Source organism: Zootoca vivipara, chromosome 2 (genome assembly GCF_965207765.1).
Source record: "Zootoca vivipara chromosome 2, rZooViv2.hap1.1, whole genome shotgun sequence".
NCBI classification, from domain to species: domain Eukaryota; kingdom Metazoa; phylum Chordata; class Lepidosauria; order Squamata; family Lacertidae; genus Zootoca; species Zootoca vivipara.
This window is the reverse complement of record NC_142584.1, coordinates 3,195,482-3,215,809: the sequence shown is the minus strand read 5'-3', so window position 1 is coordinate 3,215,809 and position 20,328 is coordinate 3,195,482. Positions and strand designations below refer to the sequence as shown.

General features: G+C 48.6%; 1 protein-coding gene across 1 annotated transcript; it reads left to right on the top strand.

The window, feature by feature from the left end:
• Positions 1-5,109: 5,109 nt before the first annotated feature.
• Positions 5,110-19,822, top strand: MYL6 (myosin light chain 6). Its single transcript, XM_035102787.3, has 6 exons — positions 5,110-5,150; positions 5,449-5,476; positions 10,738-10,881; positions 12,509-12,682; positions 13,307-13,384; positions 19,506-19,822. The coding sequence occupies exons 1-6, from the start codon at positions 5,148-5,150 to the stop codon at positions 19,532-19,534; spliced, it is 456 nt and encodes a 151-aa protein (XP_034958678.1). The 5' UTR covers positions 5,110-5,147; the 3' UTR covers positions 19,535-19,822.
• Positions 19,823-20,328: the final 506 nt, after the last annotated feature.

Genomic DNA, 20,328 nt, shown 5'->3' with positions numbered 1-20,328 from the left:
GTCAACAACATGTGAATTTGCACACACATCCGAATCTGGTTCACTGCTTTAGAACAAAACTCCACAAAGTGATTTCTGAAATCGAAAGGGAGCTGCCATGGGGTTCCCTTCTCCCAGGTGGGCTGCCTGTGCCACACATGCTAATTCCACAATGCTTCAAGTCTGCCCAGGACCAAACATTATGCAGTGTGGTGTAGTGTTGGACTAGGAGCAGAGAGACCAGGGTTCAAATTCTCACTCAGCCATGAAGCTCACTGGGTAATTTGGCCAGACTGTCAAACCTGTAAGCAGGGGCGTCACAATGGGGGGGGGCGATGGGGGAGGTCTGCCCTGGGTTCCACTCTGGGGGTGCCAAGTGGACTCCCAAGCCGAGCCTCCAGCCTCCCGGGGAAAAGTCCGCTGGGCTGCCCCGGCCCTGCTCCCACGGTGGAGTCTACCTCTTCCTGAATCTGAGTGACTTTATCTGCAAAAAAACTTTGCACAATCGTTGTAGGAGATCATGCAGCTCGACATTCATCTGTCTTGAGAGATAATGGAGTGTGCCTCTGGGGGTGAAGTCAAACCATGGCGTTAGCAGCACTGTGACTTCCCCAGGAAGCAGACAGGATGCCATCCCACTTTCTTAGGGACTCCACTCTGGATTTGTGTAGGGCTTACTCCTTAGCCCTTTCTTCTCCTGAAGATATCACGCGAGGCAGAGGAGGTTTAGGAATAAGAGTTTCCCTTCTCCTAGATGGGCTGCCTTCCCAGGTGGATAAGCCCCATCCACCCCTCACTTCCCTCTACAGCATGGGCAGAAACTGCCTTCTTGTCCACTGTACGCACTTTTGATCTCATCCACCCAATCCACTAGAGCCTGTCTTCACATGCAAGGGAAATCAAACGTCAAATATAGAGACATCTTGGTAGAAGAAGGAGGCCAGTTTAAGATGAAGACATATGGCCAAGTAAAACATCAGCTCGATGACTGCCTTCAATATCATCAGATATATGAGTTATTCAAAATGGATAGGAAAATTGGTTCTCAGTTAGAAAAATCCAAGTTGGAAACGGAATTATTAGAACCTAAAACCAAAGTTCTCTCCAGAATGTAGAACTTATTGCTGGAGTGGCACACGAAAGATGAACAGACAAAAGCTGTCATGATTCAATGGGCAAAGGATGTGGGACATAACATGGTTGAGGATTGGGAAAAGTTATGGAAGAAGCATATAAAATTTACTGCGTGTAATGTTTTGAGAGAAAACCTAATGAAAATGATGTACCGTTGGTATTTAACACCAGTAAAACTTGCTAAGATATATCATAAACAAGAAAACAAATGCTGGAAATGTAAAAAAGCAGAAGGAACCTTTTACTGCTCCCCAGGGACCCGCGCCCACCCAGGAGATCACGTACCAGCGACCCCCTCCCCCCCGACCAAGCCCACACCACACACACACACACACCACAGATCCCGCCCCCCATCCCGCCACCTCCAGCGACCCCTCCCCCCACTTCATACCCCCACACCCCACGGATCACACCCCCGCCAATCCCACCGCCTCCCGGGAACCACCCCTGCCCTGGAGATCACACCAATCCACCCCCACCCCACAGATCCTGCCGCCACCGATAACACCACCCCCACGGACCAGGCCGCCTCCACAACAGCCCTAGCCCTCTCCAAACCCTCTCCAAACTAACTCCCGCGATCCCCCCGAACAAAGCCACTCCACACCCCCACACCCCACGGACTTACACCCTTCACACGCCTCTCCACAATCAAAGACCCATGACCCTCATGGACACTAACCCCCTTGGAATCCCACCCCACCACAACCCCCCACTACAACCCTCTACCCCCAAGACCCTCCACCCACAATACCCACCCCAACCAATACAAAGACCCCGCCAAGGAACCTCACCTTTCCTCAATCCTCCCCTCCCCCCCAAATACCAGGATCACTCAGGGAACCACACCTCCCCTGGGTGGGGGTTACCGGGAAGAGGGAGTTGGGGGATTCACAGGGATAAGCCGACGGGGGGGGGGGGACAAACAGATAAGATCATGGATCGGGACAGGGTGGGGGCAATCACAGGGATTAGCCACAGCAATGTGTGGCAGGGCCAGCTAGTACACACATAATATGTTAAAAGTGTGTATAATGGCTGCATAGGAAGGGCAATGAATATAATTGGCGCTTACTTATCTGCCCGACCCTCTCTCCCTTCCCAGAATAAATATTTAAAGTGGCACAAGAGAAACATGTGTCTTTGGATCTGTCCGGCTGTTGCCATTCAATATCCACACTAAGCCCAAGATTCAAAGGAGTTGTCAACACATTGACTTATGATGTGTGTGCAGCACATCTGTAGCCACTCCACCTGTGATGCATTGACATATATCCTAGCCACCCCCATTCAGGACTTGCACGGTAAGTCCTGTTCAGAACATGGGAACTTCTCATTAAGCAGTTTGCCTCTAAGTGTTGCAAGCGGAAAGTCACAACCAGACTTGGAATTTTTATAGCAGGTTGCAATATCTCTCTGTCCCCTCAATAAACATCCACTCATTGTGTTGTCACCCTCTTTGGACCCCCAGCCCCTAGTGATGACAGAAGAACCATCTAATCGCACTTTGCCCAGACTCACGACAAGCTGTCAAATTCAAGAAGGTTAAAAAGAAAAGGCCATTCCCACATCAGGGAATACTCTGGACTCATTAGCGCAGACGAGACACATTAGCACACAGCCAGGCCTGCTGATATATGAGCTGTATTAATGTGTTGCATTTAGTGCATGTGTGCCCTGGAGATTTGACTTTTGCTGCTGGAGAGGCTCTGATGTTCCAGTCAGAATCACAGCTCGACAAGGAGGCCCTGTACCATACCTTAGGGTCAACCTTCCCCAACCAGGTGCCCTCCATAGCTGTGCTGGTTAGGGCTGATGAGAGAGTTAGAGGGCACCAAGCTGGTGAAGGCTGCATTATCATTAATATTATTAATGATTAATATCATTAATATTATTAATGATTAATATCATTAATATTATTAATGATACCGGTATATGCATTTGCACCTTTTGTTGTGTATTGATTCAAAGGATTTTATATCTGTATTACTATTGTCTGTATTTGCATTAGGGTAAAGTAACTGCCTTTTGGTTCCAGAAGGTACAGCTACTATTGGTTCATTTAAGCTGCTGTATTTGGATCCTCTGTCTTATTGGTTGCCTCCAAAATGTATCCCTTTCTAGCTAGTCCCCCGTCCCTATAAATGTAGCTTTCCTCCCCTCAGAGCTTAGTCTTGTTTGCTTTAATAAAGAAGTGTTACTAGAGAACTATCTCCAGCATATTATGTCAAGAGAGCTGAAATCATGAATCCCATGTCACAACACCCTTTGTGTTAATACATGTATTTTTTCTAAAACAGTTGTTGGTTAGAGGACTGCAAAGCGAATTCCACAGAACTGTGAATTTTGAAGGCTGCGTACAGCTCACGTACCATTTGGGGAAGTGTGAATTAGGTTCACTTTAAAATCAGTATCAAACCGGATCCTTTCCCAAATAAACAGCATGGTTGCCATGCTTCTCATCTCAGAAAGTAGCAACTCCAGATATACCTAACCTTTATGGGAAGGTTGAGTCCCACTTGCTTTCTTGACTCTCATCTCACTGTTTGTTTACCCTCCACCAACCTCCAGCTCACTGCCCCAAAAATCTCCAGTAACCATTTTCATTGCGCTTCACTTCTCTAGTGACAAAGTGGAGTGGGTGCAATTAATATCCTTTCTTGAACCGGTGAGTTTTGTGAATGAGCATAAACATCCAAACCATAAAAGGCTGCTTTTTTGTATTGGTTTGGCTTCCATCATGTGGGGGGAACTGCTTTCTCCCTAAGACAGGAAAAGCCACCTCACTGGTTAATGCAAACAATTCAGGTTGATTAAATGGCCTGTTATTACAAAGCTCCTGGATTCATTCTGTCACATGACATGCATACTGCAAGAACTAGGGAAGGGTTAGGGCCCCAGGGCACTATATTTCGGAGTCAGACAAATGCATCCCCTCTTGCATTGCACTTCAGAGTCTCCACCCACCCAAAACAGAGACCTTCAGCCCACCTTATGATCAAGCCAGCCTTAGGCTGGGTTCCAGCTCCAGCATACCCATGGATGCACTGCTTAGCCTTGGGAGAAAACACTTTGCACCTCTCTGTCAAGGGCAACAGTTCTGCTAAGTGCGGTGGGGCGCAGCTGCTCACCTGTCCTTTGGGCGGTAACATTTCTGCTGTTTACTAGGAGGTAGAGGGTTGAGGCAGAAGGGAGGTTGGTGCGGTACAAACACACCATCAGGAATCCTGGATTGGCTCCAACCAAGCATTTGCACTGTGCCAGCTCACCCCTCCTGGTAAGCAGCTGCAATGCAACTGACTGGAGATCAGGTGAGCAGGGCCAGCCCATCACACCACCTGTGACAAGTCCTCAGTCCTTGGATCCTTGGCAGGTGCCTGGCCATACTGATGCATATTAAATTGTGTATTAGTTAGAAAAATAAATAACACATTGCTGTCCTGTAAGGAAATATGATGAAGCAAACACTGCAAAGCACCGTGCAGTTTGCACTTAAATAAGGTGGCCAGGTGGAAAAGAAGGCAGGGCTTCTGCACCTTTAACAGCTGTCTGGAAGAATTTCAGCAGGTGTGGCTAGTTATGCGAGTGACACCTGCAGAAATCTCCTCTTCTACAACGCTTCAGGAGTCTGGCTCTCTTTTTGCATCTACCCAGCCTGGTTTAATCCCCAATAACCCAGAGCTACAGCTCAGACAGGCAGACATCATGTTTTCTTTTATTTTTGGGGGTAAAAAATTAACTACATCTCCCAACATGCAATGCACCAGCTCCTTCTCTAAGGCAACAGCCTCGGCCCGCGATACTGTCATCTCAGCAGCCCATCTATAGGCAAAAAAAAGCTCGAGTGCTTTCCTATCTGGGGAACTCCGCCCACTCCTGACTCGATCCATTTTTGCTCCTCGTCAGCCAATCCGGGGCGAGTGCCTGCGTGCTGACCTCAGAGCCCAACCAGCAGAAAGACTTTGCACACGTTCAAGGCGGAAGGAGGGAAGCGTCAGAGCGCCAGGCGAGAGGAACTGCGAGCAGCCGGAATCATGGTGGGTGCTTTGTGATAGATTTGAGGGGCGGGGGTGGGGGGCGACCCAGACTGCGCGGTCAGGATCCAGCGAAAGCAAGGTGCCTGGATCCGGGGACTGCTGTTTTTATTCTAAGACAAGGACCCGCGGGTCACCTTGGAGGATGGCCAGGCTCGGCGGGGAGCCGACAGCAGCGAGTCCAAGTGCGCACCAGAAGTTGTCAAGGGGGTCCTTGCGAGCAGAAATGCGCTCTCTCGAGCCTCTTGAACTTATTTGCTGCTGCAAATAGTAATCGGCTTTTCTCTGATTTCCTTCGCAGTGTGACTTCTCGGAAGATCAGACCGCAGGTAGGTGCCCGCATCTCTTTCTGGGCGCTCCCACTTCGGGCAGCACTTGGGAGCCCCGAGGGTGGCAGCGGGCCAGGGCTTAATTTTTAAATGTCGAAATCCTAAGGTTTAAACCAGGGCGCCCTAAATCTGCTTAGGAGCCTGATTGGGGGCTTATGACTCTTTCCCCCCACCCTTTCTCTCCTTCTAGCTGCTCTCTCTTCCTCCCACCCACCTCTTCATCACAACCCCGCAATGGTGAGTTAGTATGTGGACAAAAGCTAGCCCCGTGTTAACTAACACGTTTCCCCGGCCTCCTCGCTAATACGCCCTTCCGCGTCTCTCCCCCCCCCCCCCGGGAGTTTTGTATTTAAGCTTTGTTAAGCTAGGCCTGTGTGTGTGTGTGTTTGTGTCTGAACCTGGCTGCTCGGATGGAGCCTTTCTGCAAAGTTGTCCCCACCCCGGCCCAACCCTTTTGCATGGGAATTCTTTGGACTTCAGCTCGGCGCCCCCGCCCGCTTCGTGGCTCATGCACGATGCATTTCCTGGACCCACCCAGATCCCCTTCCGGCCGTTGCGCGGGGCAAATGCCAAATTTTGCGCGCCGGCGGGATCTGGGAAACGCCAGTGCGCCGGAGAGACGCGGCGAGGGGGAGCTGGAGGGGCGCGAGTTGACCCTGGCAGCCCGTTCCCCAAGCAGGAGGAGCCGGTCGCGCAGAAGCAAGGCGGGTGGAAATGGCTGCTTGCTCTTCCTTCTCCAACGCCGCGCGGCAGGCGGCCAGACTTCAGCCAGAGCGGGATCTTTCCCGCAGGCCTTTCCGTGCAAGAGCAAGACTCTGACCCCGCTGCTGTCTCCCCGGTTTGCAGGAGCGGACCAGCAAAAGATGGGCGCCGGCCGGGATTCTGTACTCTTGGTTTCCTTATATGGGCAAGAAACTCATTTCGGAGCAGGCCGGGCTGGGAGCTGCTGCATTGGTACATTCCAGCCTGGATCCCAGGCGCTAGGAGGCAAATGAGGAGAGAGTCCTATTGGCAAGGGAGTCTTGCAACTCTAAAGGTGGAGCTGCATCTCTGTGGCTGTATTACTTGACATCCCAATTGGAAGCAAGCGGGGAGGCTCCATTAGTGTTAATATAGTTGTGCATTGAGCCCACAGCATTTGGAGAGGAGTTGCCTGGCATCTCTGAGCCCAAGGCTTCCTTCCCCCAAGGGTTGTAGCGATGCTTGCATGTTTTGTGTGTGCATGTTTTGAGACTAAGGCTGGCAAGGGGATCTGTGGTTTTCCTAATTTTAGACTTACTCTGAGATTTTTGATCCAAGCTGAATACATCTCCATGCTGGTTTATAGTTTTGAGGGGAGTTTAGTTGCACCTGATGTTCCAGGAGCTTAGTGTGTTACAAATTGAACTTCCTTTTTTATTTGTAGACATGTTTTATTTACTGCCTTGTGTTTGCCCGAGGTGCTTTGCAACAGTGAAATACCATTTTGGTACAATAAACTGAGAACAGTAAAACTAAAACTCAAAACTAATAACATAACAGTTAAAATAATTTAAAATCTATGTCTTCTATAGGCTGTGTCACTGTTTATTATTTCTAAGCATTTATAATCTGCTTTCCTTGAATGTTTAATTTAATTGATGGTGTTTCCTGCTTGGCAGGGGGTTGGACTGGATGGCCCTTGTGGTCTCTTCCAACTCTATGATTCTATAATTCTAATTCCTTAATAAAGAGGATAGGGATAGGAACTAAGTCACAAGTCAGTTCAGATGGCTTGATGTAATAGGACTCAAATTGCTTTTGCTTAGAATCATCATCATAGAACTCTGGAGTTGGAAAGTGACCACAAGGGTCATCTAGTCCACCCCTGCAATTCGGGAATCTTTTTGCCCAACATGGGGTTCAAACCCACAACCCTGAGAATCTCAGGCTCTAATGACTGAGGGCTTGTTCGCCTTCTGGCTGCTGCATTTTGCACTTAGTGCAGTTTGTGTACAGTCTTCAAGGGCAGCCTTCTGTGCTACATGTTGCAGGAGTCTCATCTGGATTCTGCAGCTTTGGAAAAAGTGTTCCGGAATCAAGAGAGGCTGTAGCTTAGTATTTGCAAGTAAAAGGCCCTAAGATCAACCCTCGACAACTTCAGTTATTTGGATGCATGTGTGTCTCTCATCACACCATCTCTGCACATACTAGAAAAAAGGAAGGTGGGTGAGCATAAAATGGCACCCAGGGCCGGCTCTAGGTAGAGTCCCGCTGGCGCAGGGCGCCGGGCCAGTAGGCAGGGCGCTGCGCAGCCGTGCGGAAGCCATGCTGCGCCCTTCGAGTGCGGGGGCGCCGGAGTGATCTCAGCGCCAGGGCGCTCAACCTGCTCGAGACTGCTCGAGACTGCCCTGATGGCACCCCCACAAAGAACAGCATTCGTGCCCTTTCCTGGTTTAAAAGTGAACAATCACTTAAATGGCTCCAGAAAATTGAGTGATACAGGAAACTCTAGGTAAACCTGACAATTAAGTCCAGTCGCGAACGACTCTGGTTGCAGTGCTCATCTCGCTTTAGTGGCCGAGGGAGCCGATGTTTGTCCGCAGACAGCTTCTGGGTCATGTGGCCAGCATGACTAAGCCGCTTCTGGCGGACCAGAGCAGTGCACGCAAACCCCATTTACCTTCCAGCCGGAGTGGTACCTATTTATCTGCTTGCACTTGATGTGCTTTTGAACTGCTAGGTGGGCAGGAGCTGGGACCAAGAAATAGGAGCTCACGCCATCGTGGGGATTCGAACCGCCAACATTCCAATTGGCAAGCCCAACAAGGCTCAGTGGTTTACACCACAGTGCCACCCTTATAGGAAACTCTAGTGATATAGGAAACTGCCTTAATGCTGGGTGAGAATATTGGTCTTTCTAGCTCAGCATTGCCTACACTGACTGGCAGTGACGCTCCAGGGATTCAGGAAGGGGACAGGGAGGTGGCAGGGTTCAAATGTGGGGCTTTCTGTAGGCAGAAGCTGAGCTGCAGCTTTCCCCACCCCCTTCACCTGGGCCGTGATTATCCTTTCTGGTACCTTCTGCCAAGGAGGACAACACTTGTGGTTCTCTCTGGGTCACACACTTCCCCTTTGCTAATCCTTGTCTGGTACAAATGAGATCCTGCTGCTCGCCAAGGTGGTATTGCCTGGCTGATTCCCTTGCCAGCCTTCCAAAGGCAGGGATGACCCTGGCACTTCCTGTGAGGTAATAAACAGGCAAGCATCTTCAGCTGAACGTCCAGAGCAATTAGCTGCTTTGGAATTTGTGGCTAGGCAAAAGCATCGTTGGAAGCGGATGGGGATAATCTCTCTAAAACAGGTCTTCAATCTGGGAAGGGCAGACAAGGCACTGCAGGATGCAAAAATCTTAATAGCTGATCCTGAGTGGCTCTTGTCTCCTCCCCACCCCCTGACTTGCTCCCCCTTAAGCCCCACTGGTGTCCCCTTGCATACAACTATATATTAAGTATGGACCCCCCCATTAAAATCCTCCACTGTTAGGGGTCTTGTGGGAACTCACATATGCAAGCCTCCCCTATTTGAATTCCAGAAGCTGTAGCTGCCTCTGGATCCTTCTCTTGCTACTTCTCCCTTCTCTAGGAGCAAAGTGCTCCTAGTTCTATGGTAAAAGGCACTCTGCCAGAGACGGGTGGCACCCTCTGTCGGCCTCAAGGTACGCTCTGGGGGAACAGGGTGCAGTGGGGTGCTCAAGTGTTTGGGGAGAGTGGTTGCCCACCCACAATTGGCAGTGGACCCATAATTGACTCCTGCCCCCCCCTCTTGAGAGCTGTGCTGGCCTGAGAGAAGCAGTGTAAACCGAATCAGTGGAGATTGGTGTAATATGAGTCAAATAGTTTTGGTTTGTTTGCATTCTGGCAGCTGCATTTTTGCACCTGTTGTAGTTTCTGTAGTCTTCAAGGACCGCCTCATGTTGTACTGTTGCATGGAATTATTTCAAGGTAGGTGTAAGCCTGCAGTTTTTGAAAAAGTGTTCCAGAATTAGGAGAGGCCCTAGCTGAGTGCTGAAAGGCTATGAAACCAGTCCTTGACATCTCCAGTTGATTGGATAATATGTGTATCTCCCTCTCCCTCCCATGTCACCCCCTCGGCTTAAAAGTGAAAAATCATTCAGGTGGCTCGTGAGCTGTCCTTATGGTAACTGGACTTCATGCAGCTCCAGAAATGTTCTCAAACTTACCCAGCTTCCTTCACCTCTGCACATGGAATTATTAATATTCTGTATGAGATCTTGATAACAGAAGCTGCTAATGGACACAAATGTAATGAAATAGGAATACAAACAAATTAATGGTTGAGTGGACTCAACAGGGGCTACAGATTCCATTTTCTTCTAAAACTCTACTAATTGTACAATGGCACAGTCCTTTCCAGCATCTGACCCAAGTGTACTGTAGGCTATGGAAGTTAATTTTCTTAGAGCAGAATAAAATTAGGCCGGATCCAACAGAACAGAAGCCAGTGCATGGACTCTTGTTAGCACGATGGTGCTTTCCACCCTCCCCTCGTGACCCCCAGTTGACTTGGGGGGACGGGACCCTCAGAATAGCATGTGGAGAGAGAAGAGGAGAGATTGCTCTGCCAGGCAGTTGCATCCCTTGTTGCTAGCAAGACTCTCTTTTCTCCCCCCCCCCCTCAAATATCCATCCATCCACCTGTCTGTCTGTCTGTCTGTCTGTCTTTCTGAGGTATATAGCCATTCTCTGATCATTCTTATCTTAGTCTTTCTATGCGGATCTTGTTACTTTTTAAGGCTCCAGTTTCTTTGTGCCTGAAGAAACTAGATCCTGCTTGGTGAAGAAACAGGCTGTGTCTTAAATGGAAGATTATCTAGTTGCCCGGTTAATAGGAAGGTTGTATTCTAGGCTCCTGGAAGCAGTGGCATAGGAAGGGGGCTGCGGCCCACCCCGGGTGTCATCCTGAGGGGAGGGGTGACATTTGGTGCACAGGCAGGCAGGGGAGAGTCCCTCGAATTCATGCCTAGGGAAAGGGGCATCTTACTGCAGCCTGAAAATATGTGGGTGCAAGTAGGCTGTCTTTAAAAAAGGAGAGGCAACCACAAGAGACAAGATAGGGCCTCAGCTTTAGGAACAGGAAAATACATATCTTAAGGTTTGTTTTGGGGTTTTTGCTGGGGTGGGGTGGAGGATATGAAAGGAATATGTGGTTGGTTGTCTTGACCACTCCCTCCCCCAATTGTTTTTGCGTCTTACCTCTTCACCTTCTGTGACTCCCTGCAGAGTTCAAGGAGGCTTTCCAGCTCTTTGACAGAACTGGAGATGGCAAGATCCTGTACAGCCAGTGTGGCGATGTCATGAGAGCCCTGGGCCAGAATCCTACCAATGCTGAAGTCATGAAAGTTCTGGGGAACCCCAAGAGCGATGGTGAGTGGGCCCTTCTGCGGAAGCAGTTTGGGGGGTGGGCAACAGGTCTCTGTGCTCTCCTGAGTGAAGGGTCCCTGATCAGGGTTTGGTTTAAACAGAGACCACTTGGCTTTTATAGTAGAACTACAAACCTGGCTGCTAGTTTTTTTAAAAAACAGTTTTCCTGTGCTAGCAATTGTGTGGACAAAAACCTGCCTGGTCATTTGCCCACAACTCAGAGACAGCTGAGCAAGACTCCCAGTGCAAGGGGGGGGGGCACTGGTGCCTCAGCTCTTTGTTTACTTTTGCCAACAAAATGAGCAAATTTTGTGAACTTACATAGGTCACAAAATGTGGCTACTCTTTATCACAGATCCTGCACCTGGATGAAGCAAGAATATAAGAAGAATCCTGCAGGATTAGGCCAGTTGCCCATTCAGCATCCAGTACTCCCAGGAGCACCCAAGCAGGCCCTGTTCCCACTTGTGGCTTCCAGCAGTTGGAATACAAAAGCAAAGTGCCTCCCCACAGGGGAGACCCATGGCTGTTGGGTGGCTAGGAGCCCTTGGCAGCCTTATCCTCCATGAATTTGTCTAATCCCCTGTTCAAGCCATCCAAGTTGGTGCTGGGTGAAGTAGTGTTTCTTTTTGGCTGCCCTGAATCTTCCGGAATTCAGCTTCATTCGGATGGCCCTGAGTTCTAGTATCATCAGAGAGGGAGGGGAAATGTCCACCTCCCCATCTGCTTTCTCTGACTCCATGCATTCATAATCTTAATGCACCTAATCTGAGCCTTTGAACCTGTTCTGAAGGCCAGAGGCCAACCTAGAAAAGGAGCAAGCGAGAGAGGGAAATGTCTAGACCAGGCATCTCCAAACTGCAGCCATCCAGATGTTTTGGCCTACAACTCCCATGATTCCTAGCTAACAGTACCAGTGGTCAGGGATTATGGGGATTGTAGTCCAAAACATCTGGAGGACCGAAGTTTGGGGATGCCTGGTCTAGACCCTCTCCAGATGTTTTGGACCACAATTCCCATCTCCCCTGACCACTGGTCCTGTTAGCTAGGGATCATGGGAGTTGTAGGCCAAAACATCTGGAGGGCCGCAGTTTGGGGATGCCTGGTCTAGACTGTCAGGAAAAGGCCTACTTATGAGTAGGACCCTGGCAGAGACACATACCCAGCTGGCATGTTCTCCTCCCTCCTGGGCGATCGTTCGGGAGCTTCATAAGCATTCTCCAGCCCGAACATCACAGCGACTGGTGCCAGAAGACACCAGCACACTTTAGGGTTGTGCAGTGGTTGCGCAGTTGCATAACAGAACTCAGTAGCACAGCATCTTGGCTAATCGACTTTATATACATATAAACACACGGAGCTCTTCATCATGGCTCCCTCTCTAGCTTCACAGACCCCAAAGAGAAAGAACAAAGGAACAACAGTCCCACTTAGGAGCACAGTAAGACAAACATCCTGTCTACGTCACTTCCACTCTGTGGAATGAAAACACATACAGTCATATGATACACAATAAACCTATGACTGCAGGCGGGGAATGAGTCTCCCAACATAGACTCCCCACCCATCCTCTGCGGCCATAATCCACCTACGATGCCTTCTCTCCCCCCCCCCCGTGCTCTTTTCACAGAAATGAATGCAAAGACACTGAGCTTTGAGCAGTTCCTCCCCATGATGCAAACCATTGCCAAGAACAAGGATCAAGGCTGCTTCGAGGATTATGTGGAGGGGCTGAGGGTCTTCGACAAGGAGGGCAACGGGACGGTCATGGGAGCAGAGATACGCCATGTGCTTGTCACCCTAGGTATAGATGGAGAAGACTTGGTGTTCCATTTTAGTGTTCCATTTTAATCGCTTGCCCCACTTGTTTCAGGGTGAAAGCTCTTGGGTTATTAGCAGCATATTGCTATTACCACAATCTCTCCCCCTCTGTGCCTGTGCATTGGGTTGAGTATTTTTGCTGGGGCCATGCATCAGAGGAGAGAAGCCCTGATCCAAAGTGAGCTTGTCACTTGACTCCTTTAGTGGGATGAGTGCACAAAGAGGGCTGCCTCGCCTAGAGAATAGTTTTCCCATTCCACCTCAGAGGTGTCTTTCCCCCAGGGCCTCTTATGCATGTAAGCTGCTGCTTGAGCATTCCCCATTAACTGCAATACAGTATTAGAAGACGGCTGTGCATGTTCCAGGGAACATTTGCTTGTCTTCCCAAACTTGCATTCCCATTCCATTCATAGTTTGTACAAATGTTACGCCGGCCAGTAATTCATCTCCTCCCCCACTCACTTGCCCAGATTTCCTTTTTGTGACACTTTAAACCAGGGTGTGTTCTGCTTGTTGCTTGTGATCCATTTTGTTAAGGGCGTTGCTTCTTCTTGCCTGGGTTTGCAACCTAGCCAAACCTCCTCAGATCAACCTACTTTTCCTGCAGGGGAGAAGATGACCGAGGAAGAAGTAGAGATGCTTGTGGCCGGCCATGAAGACAGCAATGGCTGCATTAACTATGAAGGTGAGGGACAGAGGTGGTGGTGACTTCTCGGTTGCTGTGCACTGGTCTTGTGAGGAGGGGGCCCTGCCATCTTCCTCCATGCTAGATAGAGGAGGAAGGGCTTAGCGTTGGTGTGACTAGATGGCACCTGGTCTGGAGCTTCTTTCGCTTAGACATTTTCTCATGTCTCAATGAAGAGAACATCACCTACAGAGCTCTGGTCTAATCTAACACTATGCAGGTATGCACTTGGGGAGGCCAGTTGACTTGGGTGTATCTGACATCTGTGCAGGCACTCCTGTCCTTTGATTAAAATGCGGGCTAGACAATGCTACCATTCAGTGGATTTGTAAATGGCTGACGGACCAAACTGAATGGCTCCTCTTCATCCTGGAGAGTAGTGACTAGTGGGGTGCCACAGGGTTCTGTCTTGGGCCCAGTCTTATTCAACATCTTTATCAATGACTTGGATGATGGGCTTGAGGGCATCCTGAGCAAGTTTGCAGACGACACCAAATTGGGAGGGGTGGCTAATACCCCAGAGGTCAGGCTCACACTTCAAAATGACCAGATTAGACAACTGGGCCAAAGCAAACAAGATGAATTTTAACAAGGAGAAATGTAAAGTACTACACTTGGGCAAAATAAAAAAATGAAGGGCACAAATACAGGATGGGAGACACTTGGCTTGAGAGCAGTACATGTCAAAAGGATCTAGGAGTCTTGGTAGACCACAAACTTGACATGAGTCAGCAATGTGATGCAGCAGCTAAAAAAGCCAATGCAATTCTGGGCTGCATTAATAGGAGTATAGCGTCTAGATCTAGGGAAGTAATAGTACCACTGTATTCTGCTCTGGTCAGACCTCACCTGGAATACTGTGTCCAGTTCTGGGCACCACAGTTCAAGAAGGATACTGACAAGCTGGAACGTGTCCAGAAGAGGGCAACCAAAATGGTCAAAGGCTTGGAAACGATGCCTTATGAGGAACGGCTTAGGGAGCTGGGTATGTTTAGCCTGGAGAAGAGAAGGTTGATATGATAGCCATCTTCAAATATATAAAAGGATGTCATATAGAGGAGGGAGAAAGGTTGTTTTCTGCTGCTCCAGAGAAGCGGACACGGAGCAATGGATTCAAGCTACAAGAAAGAAGATTCCACCTAAACATTAGGAAGAACTTCCTGACAGTAAGAGCTGTTTGACAGTGGAACTTGCTGCCAAGGAGTGGTGGAGTCTCCTTCTTTGGAGGTCTTCAAGTGGAGGTCTTTACTGCTCTGTCAGGAATGCATTGATGGTGTTTCCTGCTTGGCAGGGGGTTGGACTGGACGGCCCTTGTGGTCTCTTCCAACTCTATGATTCTATGATGCGTCTAGTGAGCCATCCATCTTCCTCATTTCTGTATATGTTTGCACATCCACCCACCCACACCTGCGATGTAATTCAGGAGGGTTCACGTCTGCCATGCTTGCATCCCATTGCTTTGTGTTGTCATGGGGCATCTTCAGGTAACCTGTTGAATCGGAAAGAGTGATGTGTGCCATTTAGCTTTTTGGGGTGATTTGGGGGCAGGGGTGAGTTGTCTGTGACCGAGTCTTTTGCAGCAAAGGCTCTTTTGACTGCATGAACACTTCAGGCAGGTTGTGCAGACTCAAACTCACAAAGACTGCAAGATCTGTGTACGTGAGCCTCGAATGGGCTGGGGTGTGTGTGTTTTATGTCCATGTGTCCAGTTTTGTTTGTTCATTTGTTTGATCAATTTTGATGTTTCTTCCTTTCTACAGCATTTGTGAGACACATCTTATCAGGGTGAATTCGAACGGGGTACGCCTCCTCCAAACCTACCTTATATATTTTTAACAGCCTCCCTTTTTTTGTTGACCTAAAAAAAAGGAAGATTTTTGTTGGCGCTCTTTATTGTTACTTTTCCCATCCTTCTTGTTCAGCATCTTCCTCCGTTTCTCCCCATCTTCCAGCATGTCTCTGCATGTAGCTGACTCTGTAATCTAAGCAAGGGGATCTGGGGAAATGAGGCAGCTCTGATTGGCTAAAGCAAGACTGTGCCTGTGTAACCTCACAGTTGTGGGGTAGGGATGCCGGTGGCAGCAGGAAGAGCAGCTTAATTGTTGGCAGTGGTGAGAGTCACAAACTTGGATCTGTGGGTGTTTTTTTCAGTTGTCAAGTACTAGGGCCAGTGGTAAAGGTACCCCTGACCGTTAGGTCCAGTCACGGACGAGTCTGGGGTTGCAGCGCTCATCTCGCTCTATTGGCCGAGGGAGCTTCCAGGTCATGTGGCCAGCATGACAAAGCCGCTTCTGGCGAACCAGAGCAGCACACGTAAACGCCGTTTACCTTCCCACCGAAGCAGTACCTGTTTATCTACGTGCAGTTTGCTGTGCTTTTGAACTGCTAGGTTGGGAGGAGCTGCGACCGAGCAACGGGAGCTCACCCCGTCACGGGGATTCAACCGCCGACCTTCTGATCGGCAAGCCCCAGGCTCAGTGTTAGAAACTCAGTTATATAAGCTAATTGCCAAAAGGCACCTTAAACCTAGGTTGCGGTTGCCACAGTGGAATGTCTAGGCACCGTTTTTTTGCAGTTAAGAGTTATTATTAATAATAATTAGTAATATTTTATTTTCATTGTTATAATGCTTTATTTCTTAAAGAAATAAAACATCAGATAAAACAATCCAGAATAAACTTCAAGCTTCAAAGAAAATATTTCACATCCTTTGCTGATATGTTGCTTTTCCAATATTTATTTACCTGCTTAATTTATATAGCTGCCCCATAGAGAAGTACCCTAGGAAGCTAGTGTGGTGTAGTGGTTAGAGTGTCGGACTAGGACCTTGGGAGATCAGGGTTCAAATTCCTACTCTTGTCATGAAGCCCACTGGCTGACCTTTGCGTCAGTCACAACCTCTTGACCTACTTGACAGGGTTGTTGTAGCGATTAAGTGAGGTGGGGGGTGAACCATGTACTCCTTGGAGAAAAGTGGGATACAAATGCAATAAATAAGCTCTTCTGCTTACCTGCTTAAGAAAGCTGGAGGGGCCAGCCAGATCTCACACCCAGAGACTGACACCAGTCGCAAAACATGCCTGGCGCCTGAGGAATTTTGAACCCTGACTGGGCATGCCTTTCTGTTTGGTGTGGAGATCTGGATCTGGTTGGTTGGCCAGATTCTCACCTTCCCTATTTGCTGTGGGCCCTCCCACCTGTCAATTTGCCTGATATTATATTTATTATTTATTAAATTTGTATACTGCACTTTATCCATAGATCTCAGGGTGGTTCACAAGTGATACCACAGTGAGGGGAAGGGACGCGGGTGGCGCTGTGGTCTAAACCACTGAGCTTCTTCGGCTTGCCGATCAGAAGGTCGGCGGTTTGAATCCGTGCGATGGGGTGAACTCCCCTTGCTCTGTCCCAGCTCCTGCCAACCTAGAAGTTTGAAAGTACGCCAGTGCAAGAAGATAAATAGGTATCGCTGTGGCGGGAAGGTAAACGGCATTTCCATGCACTATGGCTTCTGTCATAGTGTTGTATTAAGCCAGAAGTGGTTTAGTCCTGCTGGCTATATGACCCAGAAAGCTGTCTGGACAAACGCTGGCTCCCTCGGCCTGAAGGACTGCCTTTGACTGGACTTAACTGTCCAGCGGTCATTTTCCTTTGACCTTCCCTACCACAATGAGAGCAGGTGTCCTGTTTTGGTCCACAGGCTTTGAATTCAGCTGCACAAAGGCATCGCACTTTGCAGGCGCTGACAATTGGCTAAGGCCTTTGCACAGCCCAACCTCCTTTTGGCCCAGCTGCATCTGTTCCTGCCCATAGGTAGGGCTTGTGTACTGAACACATAGGTGCTGCTTTGCATACTGCTGTAGATGAGACTGGAGACATTTTCAGCTTGTGGACTTATAATCTGTGTTTCTGCTCAAAAAGTGAAGCTGGACAGAGGCCTTGGAGGTCAGGTTCTGGTCCAGGTGTGGGGAACCTGTTGGCCCACCAGTTGCTGAATTTGGCCATGCTGACTGAGGCTGATGAGAATTGTAGTTCAGCAGCATGTGGAAGGTCAGAGGTTCCCGGGTCTGGTCTGGTCTGTTTCCTTGCTTGACACAGGAGACGTAGAGTTAGCACTTCCCCAAGAGATGTTTGTCCAGCCTTTGCATGAATACCTCCAGCAAAGGAGGGGCCCCGGCCACTCTAGCCCTGCCTTTGCCCCTTTTTGTATGCGACATCTCTTTGGGGAGAGAACATGCACAAGTGGCAACAGCAGACGTTGCAAATGACGTGGCCCAGGGGTGCTCAGCCAGCTGGGTGGGTGGGGCACTGCTGGGTGGCTTTTGGGAGCTGCTTTTGTACTGGAGCAGAGGAGGATGTGAGCCCTGCCTCTAAGCCTTCTAGTCAAACTCGTCTTGGTTTGCTGGGAGTTGGGTCTGGATCGGTGCTTTGGCTGCAGAGTCTTGTGGTTTCCAGGCTAGAGCGGATTGTGTTCACAGTGCTGCTACAAACTTTTCTCTCCCCAACATGGTGTTGGTTTTATAATAGAAGGTGGTATTTTGAGTCACTTTTCTGAGATAGCAGAGCTATATAAGTCTCTGAATGGTGCCTTATATCTAAACCTATAAACCCCATTGTCCTCAACGGCAAACAGCATAAAAAAACCAAGATCACGATGATAAAACTATAAATCCTTATGTTTGTCTGATATTGGTCTAGTGGTGCAGCTCTTTCCCTCAGCGCATGCATTTAAAGGATTTGTCTTAAATTCTGCAAGAATTGAGGTTGCAGGGAGTGCAAAAAACAGGAGACTGAAGCAGGGAGATGTACAGCTAAGCAACAGGGGAGGCCCAGTAAAAAAACAACAGTGTGCCCCCTTTCCTCACCTTATTGAACAGCGAAGTCTAATCTTGCTTTATTTTTATTTTTTAAAGCACAAATTGCAGTGGTTTTCCAAGTCTGTACAGAATACATGCAACCTTAAATAGGAAAAAATGCACCTTTCTTCAATGTTAAATGCAAGAGCAGATTGGGTTCTGTGGCATGCCACAAAAAGTTGCAGTAAAATGTTTATTGTCGGTGGGGATCCAGTACATTTTGGGGGGGGGTGTGGCAAAATCTTCCACATAGCTGCTCTCATTGGGTGCAGGGTGCATGGCAACCCCTCCAGCTCTTCAGCCCCCATCCTGCCCTCTCTTGGAAGTGTTTCCACTTGAACTGAAGGTTAATTGGACAGTCTTTCTTTAAGGGCCTGTGCTGTGGCTGCCTGCCTGCCTGCCTGCCTTGCCCGCCCCTCTTCTCTGCCTAGGTAGGCTCAGTTGGAAAGCTGAGTCCTTTCTCTGCTGTAGCTGAGTGTCTCTCCAACTTTCTCCACTCTGCAGAAAGCAGTGCATCCTCATAGGTTCAACTCCAGAATTCTGATGCCTGGCAACTAGTTTTAGAAATGGCCGCACTTCCTTCTGCCCGTGTTGCCTTCTTGTTTCCTTGTCTCTAGTTATTTTTCCTGATTGAATTATTTGTTAGAAGTGTTCGTTAACAGATGTGAGTGGGACTGGGGTGGGTCACAGAGCGAGCCCACAGGACATTGGTGCTGGAGAGGGGGGGTGGGACTTCTTGTGTGATCCTCTACTGCTGGCAGGGACTGGGGTTAACCAAAACTCTGTTGGGAAGGGAGTAGAGAGGAAACTCGGTTGTGCTTGTTTGTTTGTTTCCTTTGCTAGCCTTTTTCATTTTGTGACCAAAAGCCATCTATGCATCCAAAGAAACTGGACACCAGTTTTAGTGTTTCTGTCAGCCGATATAATTAGCTTTGTGCTATTCCTCCATAATTCCAACGTACAGTACAGCAGCTGTCACCAACCTTGATGCCTTCCAGAAGTTTTGGAGTACAACTCCGATCAGCCTCACTGTGTTCCTGGGGGCTGATGGAAGTTGTAGTCCTAAAGCAGAAGGACACCAAGTTGCCAAAGGCTGCAGGAAAGCTCCTCATCTAGTAGAAAGATTGTTCATTGTCATTGCTAACCATGAATCCCCACGTTCTGGCAAGTCCCTTCCCCCCCCCCCCAAAAAGTAGGTTTAGCCTGGCCCTACGTCTTCTGTTCGTGCCTGTCTGTCTGACATCAGCTTTATTTTCTCTTCCCAGAGTTGGTGCGGATGGTTCTGAGCGGCTGAAGATCACCTCTAGCTTCCCCCAAGAACCTCTTCCAGTTTATCCTTAAAATGTTTGTGCCTTTTTATCTGTGTCTGAAACTACTTTTGGTTCCCTCTTTCTCCAGCCTCTTGGTTTAGTCCTCGAGGCGGGAGCTAGGAAAGGAAGAAAAAACATTTGTCTGAAGGGGGTGTTCCTGAAGGGCAGGGAAGCAAACTGCTGGCTTGTCTTGCATCACTTTATTTCCAGAAGTGTTCAGCTTATTTCCTCTTGGTTGCTTTAATAAACTATTCCCAAAAATGTCTTACCAACACTGTGCAGTGTTACTTCTTGAAAACCAAAGTAGCTGCTGGAGTTCAGAGATCTTCAAACAGGGTTTTTCTTGTGATTCTGGTACCTATACTCATCTGAGCCAGTTTGAACTGTTGGCAGGAACAGTACATAAAAATGCTGTTGGTAGCACAGAACTAAGTTTTAGCTAAAGCTCTGTTGGACTAAATCCTGGGAGACCAGTGTTCATATCCTGACACTTGGCCATGAAGTTTACACATTCTCCGCCTCACCTTCCTTACAGGGTAGTTGTGAGGATGAAATGGGGAGAAAACAATGTCACCTTAAAGGAAAGGTGGGGTGTAAATAAAATAAATCTAGAAGACTGAGTGGTATCCAATGAAGTTTTACTCAGAGTAGACCCTTTGAAATTAATGAACACGGCTGAATAAAGTTGGGTTGCTGTTCCAGGTTCTGTGAAAGTGGTCGTGGTATGTGTTTGTTCTTGCAACCTCTTCTTGCTGCTCAGTAAAACCCAGTAATTTAT